The sequence below is a fragment of the Andrographis paniculata genome, unplaced genomic scaffold (assembly GCF_009805555.1).
Source record: "Andrographis paniculata isolate CXL003 unplaced genomic scaffold, ASM980555v1 Contig66END, whole genome shotgun sequence".
NCBI classification, from domain to species: domain Eukaryota; kingdom Viridiplantae; phylum Streptophyta; class Magnoliopsida; order Lamiales; family Acanthaceae; genus Andrographis; species Andrographis paniculata.
This window is the reverse complement of record NW_026137602.1, coordinates 3,472,013-3,495,268: the sequence shown is the minus strand read 5'-3', so window position 1 is coordinate 3,495,268 and position 23,256 is coordinate 3,472,013. Positions and strand designations below refer to the sequence as shown.

At 32.4% G+C, this 23,256-nt stretch overlaps 3 protein-coding genes across 4 annotated transcripts; 1 reads left to right on the top strand and 2 right to left on the bottom strand.

The window, feature by feature from the left end:
- Nucleotides 1-1,449: 1,449 nt before the first annotated feature.
- On the bottom strand, nt 1,450-13,731 carry LOC127263139 (ABC transporter C family member 13). Of its 2 annotated transcripts, XM_051292116.1 has the most exons (36): nt 13,368-13,731; nt 12,980-13,020; nt 12,378-12,465; nt 11,748-11,906; nt 11,536-11,664; nt 11,227-11,327; nt 10,442-10,505; nt 10,093-10,335; nt 9,280-9,349; nt 8,764-8,824; nt 8,495-8,582; nt 8,104-8,222; nt 7,811-7,908; nt 7,440-7,506; nt 7,134-7,251; nt 6,940-7,056; nt 6,765-6,845; nt 6,439-6,678; nt 6,235-6,336; nt 6,086-6,153; nt 5,885-6,016; nt 5,663-5,810; nt 5,287-5,567; nt 5,049-5,205; nt 4,803-4,978; nt 4,624-4,735; nt 4,480-4,533; nt 4,268-4,390; nt 3,995-4,093; nt 3,803-3,895; nt 3,297-3,407; nt 3,040-3,201; nt 2,772-2,959; nt 2,498-2,687; nt 1,983-2,150; nt 1,450-1,851 (listed from the first exon to the last, which is right to left on the bottom strand). In XM_051292116.1, exons 1-36 carry the CDS (start codon nt 13,404-13,406, stop codon nt 1,771-1,773), a joined length of 4,368 nt encoding a protein of 1,455 aa, XP_051148073.1. In that variant the 5' UTR covers nt 13,407-13,731; the 3' UTR covers nt 1,450-1,770. The 2 variants fall into 2 exon arrangements, with proteins under 2 accessions (XP_051148073.1, XP_051148072.1); XM_051292115.1 differs by lacking the exons at nt 12,980-13,020; nt 13,368-13,731 and having other exon boundaries at nt 1,453-1,851; nt 12,378-12,863.
- Nucleotides 13,732-15,644: 1,913 nt separating this feature from the next.
- On the bottom strand, nt 15,645-19,589 carry LOC127263199 (pentatricopeptide repeat-containing protein At1g80880, mitochondrial). The gene is made up of 2 exons (XM_051292225.1): nt 18,922-19,589; nt 15,645-16,830 (listed from the first exon to the last, which is right to left on the bottom strand). Exons 1-2 carry the CDS (start codon nt 19,518-19,520, stop codon nt 15,795-15,797), a joined length of 1,635 nt encoding a protein of 544 aa, XP_051148182.1. The 5' UTR covers nt 19,521-19,589; the 3' UTR covers nt 15,645-15,794.
- Nucleotides 19,590-21,311: 1,722 nt separating this feature from the next.
- LOC127263059 (uncharacterized) lies at nt 21,312-22,971 on the top strand. The gene is made up of 2 exons (XM_051291994.1): nt 21,312-21,510; nt 22,694-22,971. Exons 1-2 carry the CDS (start codon nt 21,339-21,341, stop codon nt 22,786-22,788), a joined length of 267 nt encoding a protein of 88 aa, XP_051147951.1. The 5' UTR covers nt 21,312-21,338; the 3' UTR covers nt 22,789-22,971.
- Nucleotides 22,972-23,256: the final 285 nt, after the last annotated feature.

The following is a 23,256-nucleotide window of genomic DNA, read 5'->3' as shown; positions in this document are numbered from 1 at the left end:
TATCATGAAACCGATATTTAAGAATTGAATTAACAAACCTACGTAATAGTACACAACACAATCCTTTATTTTTTATTGTTTATTTTTATAAAATTGGCCATAAATATTGAATTGTATTGATAAAATTTAAAAAATATATTTAAATTTAAAATAATATTAATTAAATAGGTTAGACGGGTTATTTTCAGGTCGAAAATGTAGATCTTAACCTGACCCATTTAATTAAATGGATTAAACGAGTTTGACTCAATTATTAATTGGGTCGAAAATCTCAACTCAAACCCAACTATTTCAGGTCAGGTTCGGATCGCGTTATCAGGTCGGGTTAATGTTTGCTAGCCCTAGGTAAAGAAGAAGATAAAAAATAAATAAAGATAAAAATTGGACAAGGATTAACCACTTAGAAAAAAAATTATATATTGGACGTTTATATAGTAGAATATATATATATATATATACATATTATATCAAAATTATTTAAGCAATTTGTTACCATGTACAAAAGATGTGAATTGGTTCGAATTTGAATTTTTTTAATAATAATAATAATAATAATAATAATAATAATAATAATAATAATAATAATAATAATAATGTAGTCATAGAATTCTTGTGAAAAAGAAGTAGTAATAGATTATGAGGAGAATCTATGAACGTGTTACTCTTATCGAGCTTTTAACACCTTTTCATGATCATGACAAGTGTATAAATTTAACTAATTTTATTTTTTTAATAAAGTAATTGTTAGATTTAATATTTGTATAAAAAAATATACATTAATTTTTTTTTTATAAAAAAAAAATAAAAATTGAATAGGAATATATATTTATATATATACACACAAAGTGAACAATAATTGTTCGGATTAATTAGTTAAATTATCTCAACATATTATAATAATCAATTTTTCAATATATGAATCAATGTATATATAATTATTTAACCAACTCAATATATATAAAATAATTTTTCTATTAAATTAAGCAAACTCATATAAATAATAAAAATAATATATCTAAAAAATGATATTAAATATAATGCTTTTTGTTCAATTATAACTTTAGTATAAAATAAACTATTGCACATTCGAACATTTTCATACATGTCATCCTATTTGAATATATAATAGAACATATATATATATATATATATAGATACACACAATACATTTATCTTCATTGCATCTTTAATTGAAATTATTATTGGTTTGCTTGCTTTTGTTTGTGTAGTAATTTGAATTTGTATTTTTATAAAATTATAAAAAAAAAATTTAAATTTTTTTAGTACAAAGTACTCATTATTTATAAAAAATATTCTCTCCGTCCGGTTAGAAAGTATACATATCTCTTGGAACGTCCAATTACAAAGTAAACATTTTATTAAATACCCTACTTTTTTTTCCATAAATACTATTACTTTACATCACATCATTACTTTTACACCAAAAAAACAAGGGCAAAAATATCATTACAGTATTTTTAACTATCCACTCTAATTAAATACTATTATTTCTTAAACACTGCAGTAAATATATACATTATAAGTGGACGTCACAAAAACTCTTTCCAACGCCTAAAATAGGACCAATTTTTTCAAACGTGACTGCCAAAGATATAAGCATTGACTTTCAAAACAGTAAATGAGGCAAAATATTTGATAACTGATTCGATTATAAACCAACTTAGGATTCTAATCTAAGAGAAGTTCTATTATAATCGATCTTCATTACATAACTAAATAATTTCAACTCAATAACCTAAGATTCAAGAATCACATTGCAGATGCTCTAGCAAAACTCGAGAATCTCGACGTTTCGTCGCGCATCAGAGCCTCCGGATTTCCCCGTTCAACCTGATTTAACAAACCCAACATACCCGAATCAACACACCACTTGTTGTCCATTTGATCGCCATCGTTTACACGATCCTTTCTCAACATTCCTCAAAAAAAAAAAATAAATAAATAAATAATTACAAACTTACCAGCATCCCTCGATCGAGAACGAAGATCTCATCCATGACCATTACAGTCGATATCCGATGCGCAATGGTCACCGTTGTCCGGATTTCGCAATCGCTCGAAATCGCTGTCTGCAGCTTAGAGGCTGTCTGAATGTCCACATTTGCAGTGCACTCATCCAAGCACAAAATCTGAATGTTCATATTTTGTTGTATATATATATATATAAGTTTTACGGCAGCAGTTACTTTACTGAATTAATTGATTCACTACATATATTAACGTAATACAAATACAATATATGAACTCACAATACTGATTTTAGCACATAAAATATGTTCGTACAATACATTCTATAAATAGAACTATCAGCACATAGTTTCAACTAACACAGTAACATATGTCCGTGTTAATCAAAACTATGTATTGTCTGTCTATTTATGATGTAACTTTTTCCTATATTCATATATATATATATATATATGTATATGCACTCGATTAGTCGAAGAATTTTCGATAACTCAATTAATTTCCTTACCTTGGAAGATTTGAGAAGCGCTCGAGCGAGACAGAGCAGTTGCCGTTGCCCGACTGAAAACATCCCGCCCGACTCTCTTACATGAACGTCGAGCCCTCCCACCGTCTCTATTTCCTCTTTCAGACAGCATTTCTCGATTATGTTCCAGATTTTTTCGTCGCTGCTTGTTCCAAAAGGATCTAAGTTCGCCCTGAAAATTTCGGCCAATGCTTATACATATGAACTAATCATTTCATACATACAAAATTCTCGAGCAATCTTCGAAAATCATTACCTTAATGATCCTTCAAACAATAACGGGCTTTGAGGAACGATCGCAATGCTCGACCGAAGATCTCTGACAGGAACTCCGGCGATATTCAAGCCGTCGACTAAAACACGTCCACCGCTAATCGGGTTGAGACGGAACAGAACATTCAAGATACTCGATTTTCCTGCACCCGTTCTTCCGACGATTCCGACCTGATTTAATGCCATGTCAATTACATTGAAATTTCCCGGAAAACGAGAATTTGTGCGCAAGTACTTTAATAACAGCTTACCCGAGTTCCTCCCGGTATCGAAAATGAAACATCATACAATGCCGGTGGCAACGACGGCATATATCGTAGAGTCACATTTTGAAATTGTACATCACCTTTAGACGGCCAATTCGGATTGACCGGATATTCTCCTGTCAGTTTTTCCCGAGGGATGTCCGTGTACTAAAACAACAGAAATTAGTCGGGACTTCGGTTAAGTAATTTCCGGAGCATGAATTTAACTTGTTTAATTAATTTGTATTCTTCTAAGTCATTACCTGAAGAACCCTCTCGACCGAAACCATCTCCTTCTCTGTCTCCGTGAAGCTCGTTAAGAAGCTTCCCAGCATGGATACAATCGGTGAAGCGTAAGAAAGCGCCAACCCAACCTACATAATACGATTCGATATATATAAATATATCTATATATGTATGTGCGCGAAAAATAAAAATGGCAAAATTGTCCATAATTCTCCAATAGTTTTGAAAGCCAGCGTAAATCGCTTGTACTTTCAAAATTGCACGACGCCTCCTTATACTTTAAAAAATATTGCATAAAACCTATTTTACAATTTTTGTGTGATGAGAAGATGATTTCTATTCTATATTTTTTTCGCATTTTTTTCGCATGGCGGGGGTTTTATGCATATATTTTTAAAATTATAAGGAGGCGTCGTGCAATTTTTAAAATATAAGGGATATTTACGCTGAATTGCGAAACCACCGGGAAATTATGGACAATTATATCAAGAAAAAATTGGCTTGAGTGCGATAGATGGTTTACCAGACCGGGCGTGCCAAAGTTAAGGGGAATGTGTCGGTGTGTTCCGACTATCGCCATCACAGCAACGAACGAAACAATGAATGCGGCCAGCAGCTTAAATCGAGTATTGTTTTGGTTAACATCAAGTAATGTGAAAACAAGACAAAAGTAGACGTACATCTAGAACTTGTTAACTTCAAACGATCCGTGTACCTGAAGTCGAAGGGAGAGCCATAAGCTTGCGATAATTTCAGTATACGAAGTGCGCTGGTAAATTTCGACGTGGTGCATGAATCGGAACAAGAAAAAGTCCTGCGGATGAACAAAATTAATCGATTTCTCTCAGAAAAACAAAACGCGCACGATCAAAATCATAGCTACACGAAACAAAATCAACCTCTAACTATAAAAGCTTCGATTGCCGATGTATAAGTGCTACAAATTTTTCGCCACATTAGTGATTTTCATTAAGCAATAGAATCGTACCGTAGAATCGAAAGCTCTAACGGTCGCGGAACCATCAAGCATCTCCGTAAACGAGGTATAAATTGGAGACCGGGAAACACTATCGAGCCTACGCAATTCCCTCGACGTCGATCTATAGTAAAACTGAAATTTCGTATGTTTAGTAACACTGTTTTCATGCTGACTCTTCTCATATATCATCGTACGAAATTATCGAAAATTAGATTACGAACCTGCAACTTGCTGTATATGAACCAAAAGGGTACCAACAGCAGCAAAAACATGGCCTGCACAAATGACGACTCGTCATTGAATTCCATCAGTGTATGTTAAAAGATTATGAATTTGTCGTTTACAACGACGAGCGCGTTCATTACCTGTACAATTGACAGCACTACCAAAATTCCAAGAAGGCCGACAAAATTTGCGAGGAGAATGTTGAGGATAAATGGAAGTGAATCGTCGATCATGTAGAGATCTGAAGACAGTCTATACAATCAAGTTAGAATCGAGCTGTTTAAACGAAGCAGCTTAATAATAATAATAATAATAATACCTGTTTAGTATTCTTCCGCTTGGTGTCTGATCGAAGAAACTAATTGGCGCGTCGATAAGGTTATGCAGCAATCGGTCGTGGACTCTAACAGCAGCTCGTAAACCACCGTATGCAAATGAAAAGGCCCTCAGTAGCGTCAACGACGAATTTACGAAACAAAATATTCCGAGGACAGCCTGCATGATCAAATCGGAAATGCAAATTGACAAATTTCGAAGAAATCTAAGATGTTAACTAGTTGCTCACCAGATAAAACATTGTCGAATACTCGCTTCGGTTGTTTCCGGTTGTGTCGACCCAAAACGACAGCCATAGATCGTTGCCGTTACGAGAAGCTTGCATCAAGATCGCCGAGAGAAACGTTACACCAGCTACGAACCACCCCGAAAACGCAGCGTACTCTCTGTTCAAGATTACGATAAAATATTTAAATCGAATTTTCATTTAGTTCGGTTATGTGAGCTGTTCGGTAATATGAACTTACTTGTATACTTTCGATTCGACTCTTCCTTCCTTTCTCGCCTCGACCTCAATTATGTCGTGAGTTTCGATCGTATCGCTAACACGATCGACCTCAAGAACTTTAATTGATTCGCCGGAGATACTCGTTACCTTTTCGGAGCTTTGCGGTTCATCGCAAAATGCGTTAAATTCATTTGGCGATAAGAACGATAAGTAAGATGCGAACGATGAATCGGACGGACTTCCCACCCACTTCACGTGGCCTCGATCCAACACAACCACGATATCGGCCGTGTAAATTGCCTGCAAAAGTGTATATATATTGCCGTAAGCTCATCAAGAACAACACAAATTACGACATAATCCTAAAATCAAAGAATCTTGCCTAATGGACAAACCTGAACGTTATGCGTGCAAAGAACGACCGTTTTTCGATTCATAAGAGGGCCAAGAATGGCGTCATGTAAAATCGAGCGAGCAACATGTGCATCAACTGCACTTAGAACATCATCTAGCAGGAATACATCCGAGCCGTGATAAAGAGCCCTGTCGATCCAAGTAATAAACGAAAAAGGATATCGAGAGAACATTAAAACAAATCAATTCAGGACAACAGCTACCTGGCCAGAGCAAGCCGAGCCCTCTGTCCTCCCGATAAATTAATCCCCTTTTCGCCAATGCAAGCATTGTCGCCTCCCACCATTAACAAAACGTCGACATCCAGAGTGCACGCCTGTAGTATTTCTGTATATCTGTGTATAAAACAGTAAAAGTACAGTATATATTACAATTCGGAAAGTCGATGAAATTCTCGGCACTACCTTGTCGGATCATAGTCCTTTCCGAGCAAAATGTTATCGCGGAGAGTTCCCGACATTATCCAAGGGACCTGGATAAAGAAAAAAAAAAAAGGTGTGAATATAATTCCAAGAAAGAAAAGTGATCGACAGGAAAGATAAATAAAATCGACCTGTGGTACGTATGTTCTTGATCCAGTGACGCGGATCGATCCGTTGATAAGTCTAGTTTCGTGTAGGATCATGTTTAAAAGAGATGATTTCCCAGATCCAACCTGTTTATTACGTCGGAAGATCCAAAATTACAACGACATTGTAAGAGAATTTCGAGCTCATAATTAATCTCGAAGTAAGATTTCTTATGAAGGAATATTTACCTCTCCAATTATAGCAACCATGGAACCCTTTGGAACATGAAGATCTACATGTTCCAAAACCAAATCGAATTCATTTTCATCATAGCTTGACCATGTACAGGAAGCATCATGGACAGCAATGGCAGTCTCTTTACAATCAATTTTTTTCCCATCATAAACGATTCGACTTGTGTCGTCTGCCCTCAAATCACTTTCATAACAAGATAGATACCTGTTCAGCCGTTTCGTAGATATAGCTGCCTAAAGAAATCATAACCAGTTTTACATAATTTTGAGGTTCGAGGGTAAAATCATATACGAGCAGAAACTAGAAACTCGAAACTTACATCTATCAAACCATTGATGACCCATGGGAATGAATTCAGAGGAGATATCAAATTATTAAACAGAGCCAGACAAGTAAAAACCTGAAACTCAATTCAAGTCGAAAAGTATTTAACAATCATTCCAACAGAATTTCTTCTTCGAAAATGAAACAAAGCATTGAAATGGGGTCAGTACCGTTGCGGCATCCAGCTGATAGCCCATTAAAGAATAGAAACCGAATGTGAAAAGAGAGAACAGAGTTGGCGTCGTTGCCCAAAAGAACACGCACCATGCATCCAAATATTTCCTAACCTAACAAGAACGGGGAAAATCTATCTAAATATACATTTTTCAACGTGCTAAATTAGCTGTAACTAAATTATGCTTACCGATAAGTATTTCACTTCGGAGGCTCTTGTCTTCATCAACCATCTGGAAAAAAGCAGCTCCCATCCGTACATTTTTAGGGTTCGGATATATGTAAGTAGCTCAGCTGTTCTTCTAATCCTGTCAGCTCAAGGATCATCGACGAGTGCAGTACCGCAAGATTAATAATCTCAAGCCCGTATGAGCCATTAAAATTTTTTCTAAAACAAAATCGTATATACTTGAAATACATCTAAATGAAGTCTGTTTTGCAAATAAATCATGCAGGTTACGTGTATACATACATACATATATATATATATATATACCTTTCATCTTTTTGCTCCATCATACTTTTTGTGGCGTTTGCGATCAAATTTGCAATCCATTTGTTAACTGTGGATACAACAGTTAGTATCAAAAACTTGCACACACATTAAAATTGTGGAGTTTAAACAATATTACACATATTCATAAGGTATGGAATATAATGTAGCCAAAATTTGAGAATTCAGTTAATCATGTAGTTTAGTTTCTTGAGTACTTACGGAAATACTAGAATCAGATTTTCGGAAGATAAAATCGTTTTCTGAATCAATCTTTACTGCAAACTAATAAAACTAAACCATTTACTAGAAAAAGTAACTCAAAGTAAAGTCAATGTATGACTGCATAACAATAAAACAGGTCGTGGACGTGCCTGGTATCAGCAAAACAGTTATGGCTACTCCGGCAACGAAGGCAAACTTGACTTGTTGATACAGTAGAAACAGAGCAACTCCAATTTGAAAAGGCAAGCTGAATTAGTTACACAGAAAAGCAAGGAGTGAATCCCCAAAAATCTAAATTTTAATTATTCAATCGGCTTGGAAACCATTTTTGAAGAAATTTATGTTTCGTCAGTTGCTATTATTCAACATAAATGAAATGTACCAAATCATATTCAAACACATTCGTCGAGGTAGAATACAGGTAAGTGCATAGAAATATAACCTCCACATATCATGAACACTGTTGCACAGGTTTACGACTCTGTCTACGTCCACGGACATGAATGTTTGAATTTCACCCTCAGAAAATTTTGATCTCTCTGCTAAGTTGACATAGAGACACTGAAAAGAAAATGCATTTTGTAATCAATAATGAATCATGCTTACAGAACAAAATCATATTTGGGAATTAGCTACATATCATATTTGGGAATTTCTCTGTAAAACTATTGACCAAATCAGCTACTGATTGAAATTTTAAAAACATAATGATAATAAAAAGTTATCACTGCATATGGTTCTACAAAGAGAGACATAGGAAAAAAAACATAAAAAACGAACTCACAATTCATCAACTATTTCGACCAAAAACATGAAGTTTTTGTATGTTTTACCTTACGATAGATGAAAGTCATAATTCCGGACCTCAACTTAAGCCGAAGTTGGGCAAGACGAAAAGAATATTGTGTGTCAAGGAATGACCTGCACCAATTAATCGAAAATCAAGGCAATGTGTTCCAATACAAGTTAACCAAGAATGCTCTATACAGTAACAATGTACATGAAAACTGGCTTCTTCAAGCAAGAAAATCAATATTTAATAAAATCATACAGCACATAAGATATGAAAATTGTGCAGAAGAAAAAATATAAAAAGAATTACTTTAACACTGATACCAAACCCAATGATATTGCAAGAATGTAACCATCGGCATTTGTAGAGCCTGTTCAATGAAACTTAAATGTCAATACAAATTACACTGTCATTTCGTGCAAAATTTATTGCAAAACAATGTCGTAACCCGATAAAATAAATAAATAAATAAGAAAGTCGGAGCAGGTCAAGCTTCAAAGGTAAAATGGACAGCAAAATATCACCATGGATACATTTTTGTCAATCAAAACTCATTCTTTACACATGAGTCCATCAATTTTTAATATAACAATTGAATTTCATGTTTATAATAATCGAATAGCATCTATTGTATGTTAAGACTATTTTCAAAATTGAATGGATGAACTACTCCACACATATCATCACTGAATCTCAATGTTTACATAAACTAAACTTGAGTCGGCCACAAAATTTATTAAGATCGATAGCAATTTAAGGATTAACTTTTACAATTGATCAACAGCCGTAAAAGTTTTCTAATACACAGTAATTATAAATGTATACCTTGCTGAAGAAAACTGATTAGTCGATTAAGAAGTAATGGTCCAGCAAAACCTAGGCTGTCATTAAGCACCTGAATAAAGGTAAATAATCAATCTAACACTATGATATAGTTTTCAATACAAATAAAGGGCAATTTCCGAAAAATTTAAAGGTAGGCATGAATGGATGAGTAGCAAAGCAAAGTGCATAGCGTAGTTTTGTAGACAAAAAACAATAATATAAAATAGTGTGGGAAAAATTCTAAATGATGTAATTCAGATAATAAAGTGCATGAGAATGATCATAACACATGTCACACTTCAAAATTATCATGTCAAAAAGACAAAAACTAGCTAAAGATCATATGAATAAAACTTAAAAAACAAATCATCTCAAAAGAATATTCAATATATAACTCATCATATCAATTAATTCATCACCAAAGATCAATGCAGCCCACCATATTTATCATATTCTGCCGCAAATCAGCAACGATAACTAGAAACTCGTAAACAAATCATGTGTCATACCAAAAAAGTGTAATAATTTGACAACAAGAAGCAACATGTTATTAGTACAAATACTATTCCAACTTAAAAAAAAAAAAAAAAAAAAAAAGCATAAGATGAGATTATGGCCATGACACCTGTAGACCTAAAGAAACATAAATCGATTAATATTCGTTTTGACAATTGTTCTGGCAACAAACACTAGCACAACAATAAACCACTACTATGTTTGATCTCATATATAGTGTTAAAAAAATCATTTCAATCAATATTTTTTCTCAGTAAAATCATACCGTAGTGAATTCATGCAAAAGTACGAACATACCTTTAACAAACCTATGCAGAAATACGGCCATCCATATGCCGAGCATATGGCCTTGAACAATGAAGGTTGACTTCTTTGTTGGGCATCCCACATTCTCGAGAGCAAATTATGGCAAGATGAAGGACTCATATCTAATGGCAACTGAAGTAAATCTTCAAAGTTAAGTTGCTTGATTACCCCAATTCTCATTACAGGATCGATCATTTTGAATGTCATTAGACACCAGGTTTTATGGAAAACTCCCTTCAACAAAACAACAGATGTATAAGGTTCTCCATATGGCAAAGTATAAAATAAAACCATGAATTGAATAAACCAATAGCTTCGGAATGGTGCAAAATGAACTTACTGAGCCCATAGATTGACTTTCATCAACTTTAATTCCATAAGGAAGGAGTGGCTCCACCATTGAACTGTAAATTAAAGGTATTAAGGTAAAATTAGTTTACTAATTACTAGAAATACAAATGATGAATCAACTATACATTGATAAAGAAGCACCTATCTAATATAGTAGCAGATACAGTAAACACAAGATTCGATAATCAATCCAAAATTTAAAACATTAAGAAACCTTCTTGAAAGAAGTAGCAAAATTATTCACATTCAAATCCTCAATCAAAAGGTATTTCCAGCTTTTTACATTGAACATTTGTGAGCAAATGTTTTATAGGATGAATGTAGAAGCAAGTATAATGAAAAGACAATGACTTTCTGGAGCAAAGTTTTTAAAAATTGGGCAATATGTAGAAGCCCCCGGGATTAAGAATTGGTAAATAAGGCTCAATAACATGCAAAATTGTTTTAATTCTCAGATGAAAGGATTACAATAGCTAATTTCTTTTTAGTTTTTTTATTCCCATGGTTCAAGAACAAGTTAATTTGTGGAATATTATAACTATTTAACTATTCCAATGTTATTGTTAACGGGGTTGTCTCGCCAGACAAATTGGATTACCAAATGATCATGTACATTTGTTGATTTGACATCACAGGTGATCACAAGTTACTATTCTGCCTAAAGAGTATTCTTTTCTAACTTGTGGCTGTCAGCATAATAGATGAAAGAGTCGAACCTTCAAACATTAAAAGAAAAAAATTTGTGTTTTCTTAATGGAAATAAGAACTTCATACCTGTTCACATTGGAGGCAAACTTCATCCTTATTACATTCATTGAAATTCCGAAAATGAACACTGTGGTAGCCCCTAAAATATCCTCCATCCGTCTTATAGGCTGCAACAAATAACAATAAAAGGAAACACTAATTAACAAAACTGGCTACATTACATCGACAAAAGGATGTTGTGACAATTTTTTCACTCTAATAATTTTTACTCAAATTCTTGTCTGCTAAACACCTAAGTGCAAACATGTACAAAAGTAATTAACAGATCTTAACTAAAGCTAACGCCATTGACATGAATTCTTGGGAATTGATTACCTGAGCTTCGGAAGAAACTAATGCTCGTGGTATCCAGAAGAAGATATAAACGATCCACCAGAAACATAGGATGTCATTGCACAAGACATCCACCCAACCCTTACACCATGACATAATTAGAACAACCACCTGAAAGCCAAAAATTGAAAATTTGAAAAACAAGAAGTCCTTTTTCCGGATTTTTAAAGTAAAGATAACAATTTTAAACTTACCCAGACCGTGAATTGAGAGCATACATAAAGCCATTCATGAAATAATGATGAAGATTGTGCATTTAAGCTTGTCCTCAATAGCATAATCACTTCAAAGAATGCTAAGCATGCCCCAAAAGCGGCGACAATGGAAATTACAATCTTCGCTGGAGGAGGGATCTATTTGATTGCACAACACAGATCAGCAACTCATCGAAATAAAAATAAATACAATAGAAGTTTCTAGATTATCGAAAATGATTAGTTAAAAGCTCCTTGTTGCCATTACGCTTTGAAAATCAAAATTTGACACTAAAACATGTGTCACCACTCTACCATTCGAATTTGAAATTTTCATGTCCCTGTAAATACAGAGTGACGAGCAGAACTAATATAATAATTTCCGTAAACAAAATGCAGATATCCATGACAGTTGCATTTGCATCGAAACAAACTCAACCTCAGGTAAAGAACTCCTGATCTTCTTTTCTTTTTTTTTTTTTTTTTACATTTAACACTTTTAGACCATGATTACACATGTTTGGAGCTCCTTGCAACTTAAAACATAAGGTAGATCATAGAAAATTTAAATATATATTACAATATTGCCTATTTTAGTAATCCAAGAATGAAGTAATTTTATTAGCATACCCTCCTCAAATGTTTCCGGTGCCTACTAATAATTCCAAGCACGAAAATCATAGCCAGAGTCACCATGCTGGCTCCAAAACCTAGCACTGTAAATATTTTTTAAGGAAATTTAAAAGAACATACATTAGGCTCGGTTATTTTTGAGCGTTTTTCAATTTATTTACCATGTAGTCTTTATGGTTACAATAAAAATACGTTATTCATTCTCACAAAATACCACATCCAACCACTATTTAAACACAAGATACAGATGCAAAAACAATGACCACATGTTAAAAGGACAAAACACACCACATTTACCACAATTTTTTAATTCGAAACATTATGTCCGACACCCATTTTCGCCTCAAAAGTTTCAAAACTCAAACCACCAAAACACAAGCAAACTTGTTCACTCGGAAACTATTTTTACTTTTCTTTACTGTAAAACCATCACGATTCTTTATAAATATATATATATGTATGATTTCCTCTTACAAACATTACTGTAAACCAAAACCACTATTCGAACCAAAAACCAAAACCCAAAAAATCACCAACTAAACACTCTTATTTCTCAAAATTGTTGTCTATAATGCTGAAAATACAACATTGAAGGATATAGATTGTCGAAACATTCTGAAATTCCATCGCCATTCCATACCTGTCCATACAACAAAAATAAATTAGGCTCACAAAATAATAAATAGTTAAAATAAGCAAGAAATGGACAAAATATATATCCCTAATCTAATCCCCTTATTCTTTTCAGAATCTTCACTCCATTGATCCATGCAGAACAGGCCAAAAAATTAAAAAAAAAAAAAATAAAAAAAAAAAAATCCAGACCAAGAAAACCCATATTGGAATCATTCAAGAACTCCCGAAAAGTGAAGCTACAGACTGAAGCAAGTTTCTCAACATCGATGAAGACATTGCGTTAAAATAAATAAATAAATAAAATTACAGTATTAGAAGAAATTAAAAAAAAACGAATAAAACGGCTTTTACATATGGAGAATCAGGGCAAATGAACTTCATGAATTCCATAGCCGCCGACGGCCACCGAGCACGAGCAGACGAACACGAAGGTGGCACAGAGGGTTTTTATACTGAGAGGTGGCAAGAGAATTTGACGTACACGCGTCGACGAATGATTGGTGGAGTGAATTAAGAAAAATGGCTACGCTCGGCGTAATATAGCCACAGTCCCCGAGTGGGGACTGACATCCCCGTTCCCCAGTGCGACACCGGTGGTGGTGGTGGCGGCGGTGGTGGTGGAGGAGGGAATATTGCAGTATGCACGTGCTTTACACGTGGCTTCTGATAAAGCGGAACTGGTTCCAGGTCCATGGAGCTCAAGTCCTATGCCCTAACCGTGTATTGCAGATTTTGGTTTTGGATCTTTGCTCCCTGGCGTACCTAATAAATATTCACCGGTTCCGACGTAAATAAATTATTTACATTTTACAGTAATTATGTACAGTAAATTAATTGAGCCTCTATTTTCTCGCCTTATTTTTTACTTTTCTACTCTTCCGTCCTCGATAGTTACACTAGCTTTTTGTATCATTAATTTTATATTTATTTTAACAAATAATAATTTATTTTTTTTAATAAATTTTATAATATATATAATTTTTTTACATACCTCTTATTTTATATTAAAATACTAATTTTTTATCCATTATAATTATATTAGATTTTATTATTTAGCTATTCATTATGGGTGTGTTTATTTGGAGGATTTGTTACGATTTTAATTATTCATCTCTTTTTTTTTTTCTCCAAAAATATCAAATCAAATAAATATCTATTTTCCTTTCCAGTCACCCACCCCAACAACAAAAACAATCCTCTATCGTCCCGTAAGAGATGATTTGGTGGTTTAGGGGTAGGTCACCTGTCACACGTGGTTCGTCCTAGTTTTGATAATTTTATTTAATTATTCTATTCATTGTTATCCAATTGTTTATTCATTTAATCTGATACAAATTTTTAAAAAAATAGATAAAAATAAAAAAAAATATTTTTTTAATAAAGAAAAAGTACAAAAAAAATTTGATATTTTTTACTTAAAAATTAAAAATAAATTTAGATGACAATAAAAAAATAATAATAGATTCGAGGACAGATGTAGACTACTAATTTGTTATTATTTTTTATCAAATTTTTAATAAATTTTTTAAAATAATCATATTTTATTCTTTATCACTTTACTTTTATATTACAATATTATTATTATTAGTCTCAGTGTCCGAACAAAATGACATCAAACATCACGGATAAAGAAAATATTGGTATTTAGTTTTCTTACCCAAACATAATGGCATAGGAAGCTCGGAATATATATATATATATATATATATAAACTTAGATAAACACAATAAAATTTGAAATTGTATTCTATTATATCATCAAAGTAAGTCTAGTTCTAGTCATGTAATATCTAAATTTAGTTGGCATAAGTTAAATTTTGTTATGTTTATTTGTATTGTGTTAATGCTAACATATGATATTAATAAATTCAACATTAATGTATATTGTATAAAGTATTGTGATATATATTGTCAATTAGATCCTAAAAGAGGATATATAGATTGATCATAAGTCGTTTTTACATAAAATAATAAAGCATTTTTAGGCAAAAGTACTTTAAAAAAAAATAAATAAATAAAAAAAGAAAGAAAGAAAGAAAGAAAGAAAGAAGAAAGTATGTAACTTTTATTCTTCTACTTTGCAATAATAATGATCTTTATGTATCATCATGAATAAAAGTCACACAAAGTCACCATTTTTACTAAATATGCAAACTTTCTTATTACCTTTTAAAGATTGAATGAACCTAACCGGCCTCGAACCCGAACGAGAGACATGTCCACTCAGGACCCAATATAAATAGAGGATCGTAAATATAACTTATATATATAATTATTTGATATATATAAATACGTATAGTTTGATGGTATTCAGTAGATTTTCAATGATGAGATCTTCATTTTGAAAGTCTGGACCAGCCCTGTGAATGAAACACCACTTGGTGAGCATAACTCTATAAAAATGATTATTTTCGCTTAAAAATATTGACTTTTAACTACTTATTCTGTCTCAAATACCTTTCAACATTTCCAAAATAGAAAATAATTAATTATACTTAATATTTACCCCACACTTTATCCTCTCACATCGTCCAAATAAAAAAATAAAATATATATTTCTCTCTCTATCACATCATCTTGTTTCTAAATTATCCTACTTAATACTACCAATCTAAAAACCCGTGCCAAAAGTAAAAGTTGCACCTTGTTTAGGACAGAGGGAGTACTATTTAAACATAAAATACAAACACAAACCAAATTCACCCTATCAACATTTCTCATTCGACTCACAAGAACATGATAATTTAAGGTCACTTCGACATTGTCTCTTCTTTCACGATCAACGGGAAGCTTTATTCTTTCCGCGCCGCAATCCTTTCCCTTTCTTTACACACCTCACAATGGTCATCTCCCCCGTATTTTTTCTTGCCCCGGATCCCGTCTTCATTCCTACTAACAATTTCTTGATCGAAGGATCGTCGAGCCCAATAGATGTCATCTCACTATAGAACTTCTTGGCTTCGCTCATAAGCCCGCATTTCGCCAATCCTTTTACAAAAATAACATAATGTGTCTCGTCTGGCTTCACTCCATAATCATCCATTTTCGACCATATCTCTAATGCATTTTGGGGTTCGCCTAACCGAAAGAACCTTTCAAGAACAAGAATAAAAGTCGTCCGGTCCGGTCCCAAACCAACTTTCTTCATATGGTCAAAAACCCCCAAAGTGCCGTATAAATTCTCGCCCAAAATCATCGCGTGGTAAGTGTCGACGCTCGGATTAATACCTTCGTTAAACATCCGGGCTAATACACCTCTCGCCTCTTCAAACTTATTAGCTTCACAAAGAGGACGTATCATAAGATTATAAGTTGTCGAGCTCAATTCCAAACCCGTCGCTTTCATCCTATCGACAATTTTAAAAGACTCGTCTAGGCAATTCGCACGCGTTAGTACGTAAATCAACGAATGATATACCTCCGCCCCGGGAGTCCAACCCCTTCTCTTCATCTGATCGTACAATCTTAGCGAATCGAATAGGTTATCCACGTTTGCGTAGCAGGAAATCATGTGCGTATACGACGTCCCGTCCGGCTCGATACAGCAGCTCGACATTTCCCGCCACACGCGTTTGGCTTCGTAGATGTCCTTGAGTATGTTACACCATCCGTTTAGAATTATGTTGAAGGTCTCGATTTCTAATGGGAAGAACTTCTTGTTGACAAACATGAACTCTTCTGCCTCTTCGATGTTCCCGTGTCTGCAAAGAATGTCCAAGAATGTGAAGTATGATTCTTGCTCTGGCGAAAACTTGAACTTCTGCATTAAGTGGAAGGTCTCGATTGCCTTGTCGGGATAGTTCGCCGCAGCATACCTTTCAAAATTTGAAATAAAATAAAGATTCGATCAACTGTTATAAATATGTGTAGAACGTACAAAACTTAAGTTTAAAGATAACCCCGTGCAAACAAAATATGGCTTCAATCCCACATGCCAAGTTCATCTATTTTTATCTACGGTAACTCATTTTATTTCTTCCGGAAATATCATATTACACATCAATTCTTCAGTTTATATATTGCATACAAATTATTTTTATCTATTCAAAAATCACATCAAATACATGTTTAGATCATATCAAACATTCATTATAAATCAAAATTTTTACTTTCAAAATACAACCAAACAAACGATGTATCTAGAAAAAGAACCACAAAAATCACATGTTTTGAATTTTTTTACTATGCAATTTTGTATAATTCTCTATAAAAATATATTTATCATCTCTTACAAAAACACCACATCAAGTCATTATCTTAACACAAACACAAAACAAATAAAGCCTTAACAATTTTATTTTTAATGGATTTAGATTTGTGGTGAATTTATTTCAGTATTGTACTCCTGATTCCTGAATAGTGAAAAAAATCAGATCAACAACATATCAAATCTGTTTAACTACCGATAAAACATATTGAACCATATAAAACATCAGCATAGTATTGAACTATAAAAACATAGAATAAATATGTCAAATCGTATTCTAAATATGTTGAACTATATATACCTATGATGTAAATCAAATTAATGCAATTAAAAAAAAAAAAAAAATCTGCTAAACCACCTATAGAACATTCAGACAAATGATGAATACTGTGACTCAAAATAAGATATTAGGTTTGTTCACTTTATATTTTTAGACGTAAGTATTTTTATATTAGGTATGTAAAATTATGTTGTAATATAAAAAATAATATTTTGTATTTAATTGTTGACTTTTTGTGAGTAGATAAAATATATATTATATGTTGTGTTAATATGTATATATTGTATTTTTTCATAATATTTATAGAAAATCGTTCCACTTAAAAATGCTAAGTGAACAAACCCGATTCGTTTCCTTATGTTTTCAACTTTCTTTAGCATTGTTTGTTAAAATTTCTTCTTTAAAAAGTATTGCATTTAATATCTATGTTGCATTTAACATGTTAGAACAAATAATTATTTTTTATGCAAAACATTACACCAACGCTTATTTACGGCAAATCAAATTCCTATTTTCTATTCAAACTTTTTACAATTACAAAAACAATCTAAAATATCAAAACACTACCAAAAATATATGTATTTTCCTTTCTAAAAAGTATAACATTCAATTTTCTATTCAAACATCACATCCAAAAACCAACTACCTATTTTCTATTCTAACTTTTTACTATTCCAAAACCAAAGCAAAACTACAAATCAATTCCGAAACATATTCAAATAAGTTCAGCAATGCCAAAAATTGAAACAAATCAATCGGAAGCTTAAGTTACCAAAAAAATAAACTTACTAAGAGCGAATCATGGGAACACCAAAATGAAGATTGTAAAACAAGATTTCACAACACTTCTTATAGGATTAACTGTGAGAATCATCCTTCATGAACACACAAAATTTAACAAAGCCACTAAAACCAAAAAGAAAAACTAAATTGCAGTCCAAGGTCATAAAAAATTTAACAAAGCCATTAAAACCAAAAAGAAGAAATAAATTACAGTTCACGATCATAAACAATTTAACAAAGCCATTAAAACCAAAAAGAAGAAATAAATTACAGTTCACGATCATAAACAATTTAACAAAGCCATTCACAATCATAAACAATTTAATGAAGCCACTAAAACCAAAATAATATAACTAAATTGAAGTTCTTGATCATAAAAAACTTAACAAAGCCATTAAAACCAAAAAGAAGAACTGAATTGCAGTTCAAGATCATAAACAATTTAACAAAGCCATTAAAACCAAAGAGAAGAACTAAATTGCAGATCAAGATCATAAACAATTTGTGAAAGCCATTAAAACCAAAGAGAAGAACTAAATTGCAGTTCAAAATCATAAAAAATTAACAATTAAAACCAAGAATTAAATTGCAGTTCGAGATCATCAAAAAGACCATAAAGCAGTACCTCAAATCTACCTGTCAATCATGATCAGCATTGCTTGTTGAGCATCAATGGAAGCATCTCGGTGAAGCTCACGAATCAAAGTCCAAGCAGTGCTGAACTTCTTATGGCTACCCAACACCCATATTACCAGCCACCAAGTCCTTTCAGCCAGACACTCCCATTTCTCGCCCCATTTGAACACCAAATACGCCAATTTCCACTCCTCTCTCAATCCCCAAACACACGAAAAGATGAAATCCTTATCCGGTTTGACGCCACAACCGTCGAGAAACGCCACGGCTTCATCACCAGAAGCGAAGTCCTTAGCCTTCCGAACTCTCTCCAACACTTCACCGAGACCTAATTGGGCGTCTCCACGAACTTCTTCTGCCCAATCCGAGAAATTAATCTTTCGGGAAATGCTCCGGACCTGAGATTGAGATTGATCTTGCGGGAAGAAGCTCAATTGAGGGGCGTAATCGGGTCGTCTGCAAGGTGTTCGATGAAATGCCCGAACGAAGGAAGGGTTTAATTGCGAAGTGAATTGGCGAGGAAGAAGATATGGGATTTGAGAGAAGTTGGGAGTTCCTTTGCGGAATCGAAGGTTCCTAACAATGGCTAGTAATGCCATGAATTCATTCCTCAAATCTTTTTTATTTGTGTGTTCATTTTCAAACCTGAAGTACTGTCTCGGTGGCAGGACGGCGCTCGGTGATGATGTATATGTAACGAAGAGAAAATAAATAAATAATTAAAGAGCAAAAATCATTTATTTTTCTCACATTAAATATGATAATTATCCATTTCATCTTCGACTTCTTTTTTCAATTTTATTTTTATTTGAATTAAAATTTACTGCAGTATTGATTGAGCGCTTCAGCCCGCGTAAAATATTTTTACATTTTCACTTCACATTATTTTTCCTCATTCTCTCTTTCAATTCAAAAAAAAATATATATTTATATTTATATTAAATTTAATCATTTTAAAATTTAAAAAAATACAAATATTATAGAATAAAATTTTATGTAATATAAAAATATAAAAAAAATTAAAGTATATATATAAATATTATAAAAATTAAATAAAACATAAAATAAAAATTATAGGATTTTTTTGCATACATAACACCAAATCTTTTTATTATATTTAAAATTCAAAATTCTGACCTGATCTGGGTATCTCTACAGGAGGAGATACCACTTGCTCATGTCCAGACAGCCAACTCAGTCATGTTGTACTCAATAAGGAAGTGTTTTGAACCGTGTTCATGCCTCAATATTTGAGTGTCCATATTCACGGTTTATGTTTTGTTTGTTATATTTTTCTTTAAATTATTTGATATATATATTTATAATTAAATAAAAATACTCCATTTGTCTTTTATAAAGAGTAATTTTTATTTTTTGTACGTAATTTTTTAATATTAATATTATATTGAAATATTTTTATTAATATCGTGTAATATAAAGGTTGTGACGTTTGTGTAATATAATGTAAATTGGAATAATATTTATTATGTTAGGAATATAGTACAATTACTAAATTAGAAAATAGTACCCTTATTTTGAGACGAATTAAAATAAAAAACGAAACTCTTCTTATAAGACAAATGAGTAGTATTTTTTATAATTATTTAATAATATAAAAAATCAAATTTTAACATTTAAAAAACTAATTAAAAAAATAATACACCTTTTTCCATAAGAATGTATCATTTGTTTTTTAATTATTGTTTTTAATATTTAAAATATATTTATATTTGTATAATTTACTTAAAAATATTATTATATTTATATTATAAGAGACTAATATATGTATTTTTATATTTTTCTTTTAATTTATATTAAATATTAATATAATAATTAATAAAGTATTCAAATATCATGCAAAAAACCAATACTACATGCTAATATAATAATTAATAGAGTATTCAAATACTTGGCAAAAAATCAATATTACTTTTTGATGGGATAGAAGCACAGATGTAATAGTATATTAATAATATATTTTTGATATATATTTTTAATAATTTTAGAAAAAGAAAGTGACTTGAATTACTTTTTTTTTTAAATTAATAATTTTATTTCGTTATTTTTTGTTCGTTTTAAAATAATAATTTTATTATTTTTTTTTTGTAATTATCTCCTCATATTTATTTCAATTTTTTTACAATAATTGCATAAAGTAAATATATTTTAGTTTTTAAAAAATATTTTTACCCCTCCTATCAATATAATAATATTATTCCTTGTGTCCATCCCAAATATCTTTGTTATTTTGAATAGATAGAGTATTTTTTTTTCTTCTCCTGTCCGAACCGCCGGCTCGAGTTGGTGAACTGTCGGTCTGGACCGTCGGATCGAAACCGGTTTGGGTAAGTCCATTTTAGGCGAGGGTTTTTCCTAATCGCAACATCAGAAAGAAAGAGTAGTCAGCGAGAAAAAAAATGACCGGCGACGCGAAGACAACCGGTAATGGAACGGGTGCGGCTGCCGGAGGTGGGGGATTCCGTGCTAAATTGGACCATGTATTGTACAGCGGCGAAAAAAAGCATGTCATAGCGGGGATCGCCGTCATCGGAGTGATATTTGGTGTTCCCTGGTACTTCATGAGTCGCGGTGAGTTTTAGTTTTAAATTTTTGTGCTTTCCTTTATTGAAATTTTCGAATTGAAAACGATAATTTTCGTTTGGAAATTGAGAATGATGTTGAGTTTCAGTTCATGGATGGATGTGCGATTTGTCATTTGTGATTGGTTTTGAATTGTGGTAATATTGAGATTTATTTATTTATTTTCTTAGCTTTTCGCGACGTTTAACCTAATTTCGATTTTTTTTTCTATGATTATTGAAGACAATGATAGGAGATTGTTACGATTTTTGCTGTTCTGGACGATGAACTTTAAACTGTTATTTTGCTTGGAAAGAATGTGGTTTAATCTGCCTGTGTGTTCTCTCCGTACTTGTGTTTTGAAACTTTTTATTTTATTTTATTTTTTTTGGAATTAGGTTTAAATGATGTTTTGTAAAATAGAATAACGAAGAATAATGTGATGTTTTGGAGAGTAGAATAAGGTAAAGTGCGCGCACATTTACAGGTCTTATAAATGTAGTTCTTGATAGTGTGTGTGCATATTTATAAATTGGTGCCATTGTTGATTGTTCTGAGCTTGATCATAAGGGATTTGTACACTCGGCCATTAGTTCGGCAATTTATCAGTCATTAGGGGGAAAATATATCCATGTGAGTGTTAAATTTGTTTAAAAACTTGTTTTTTGCAACATATATATTGTTTTCGCCTAAGAAACCTTACATTCAACACCTTTTTTTTCATTAATTGTTATTATGAAAATGCATCTTGCATCCCTACTTTAAGTTTGAAACGTTATATCTAAAGTATTTTCATTAAAAAAATTTCACATCCATATTGGGAAATTATAATATTTGTTCATTAGGAGGATAATGACATTACTGGCGCATTTGGTTTTGCAATATATCAGTGTGTGGAGCTTTCCATGTTCGGGATTGGGAAATTATAATGTTTGTCGCGTTAACCGTATTGTATGGTTGCTTGTTCTATTCTTGCTCATGGATAATTCATCGCCATGTTCGATGTCTAATTGTAGTTAGCACAAGTTACAGTTGATTCTTGAATCTAATTGAAATATCTCTATTTCTTGCAAGTTCTTCGAACATGGCTACTGCTGGCGTAGATGATTGTTGTTAGAAAAAAAATCCTTATGCTAAGTTCTTCGACTGTTGAGATATTATGTATCTAAAAAAAACCTTATATTTCTCGAAGGTACAAAGCACCAGTCTCATCAAGATTACTTGGAGCGGGCGGACAAAGCTAGGAGTCAAAGACTTTCAACTGGCTCATCCCCAACCACTCGATGAAAAAAGACTTAGGAATCCTCAGGTACATCTGCTTATGCGATTTTGTTGTCTTGAGAACACAAATCTTTACGATTCTCCATAAAACTAACAGGTTTATTAAACTCAAGAACTCCCCTTATTTTATTTATATCAAATACGAGACTTCGTTTGCTTTGAATAATACAGTGTGCTTCGATTTCAAAAGAGCCCTTTAAACATATAGCGACAAAAAGATTTTGCTGCAAAACAAGTATAAAATTGTATATAGCGTTCGATGGCATTTAAAATAAGTATTGTTATGTAACCTTTTGTATCGTGTTCGATGTTGCGCTCTGTTATTTTTTAGAATGAAAGAGGGATAGAGAACAAGTTCTATGTTTGAGAAAATATAAACATGCCGAAAATATAACAGACTCCGGCAAGAAATATAATTGTGATTGCCGGATATTAAAAGGACTAGCCGTTATCCGGCATGAATTTTTACAATAC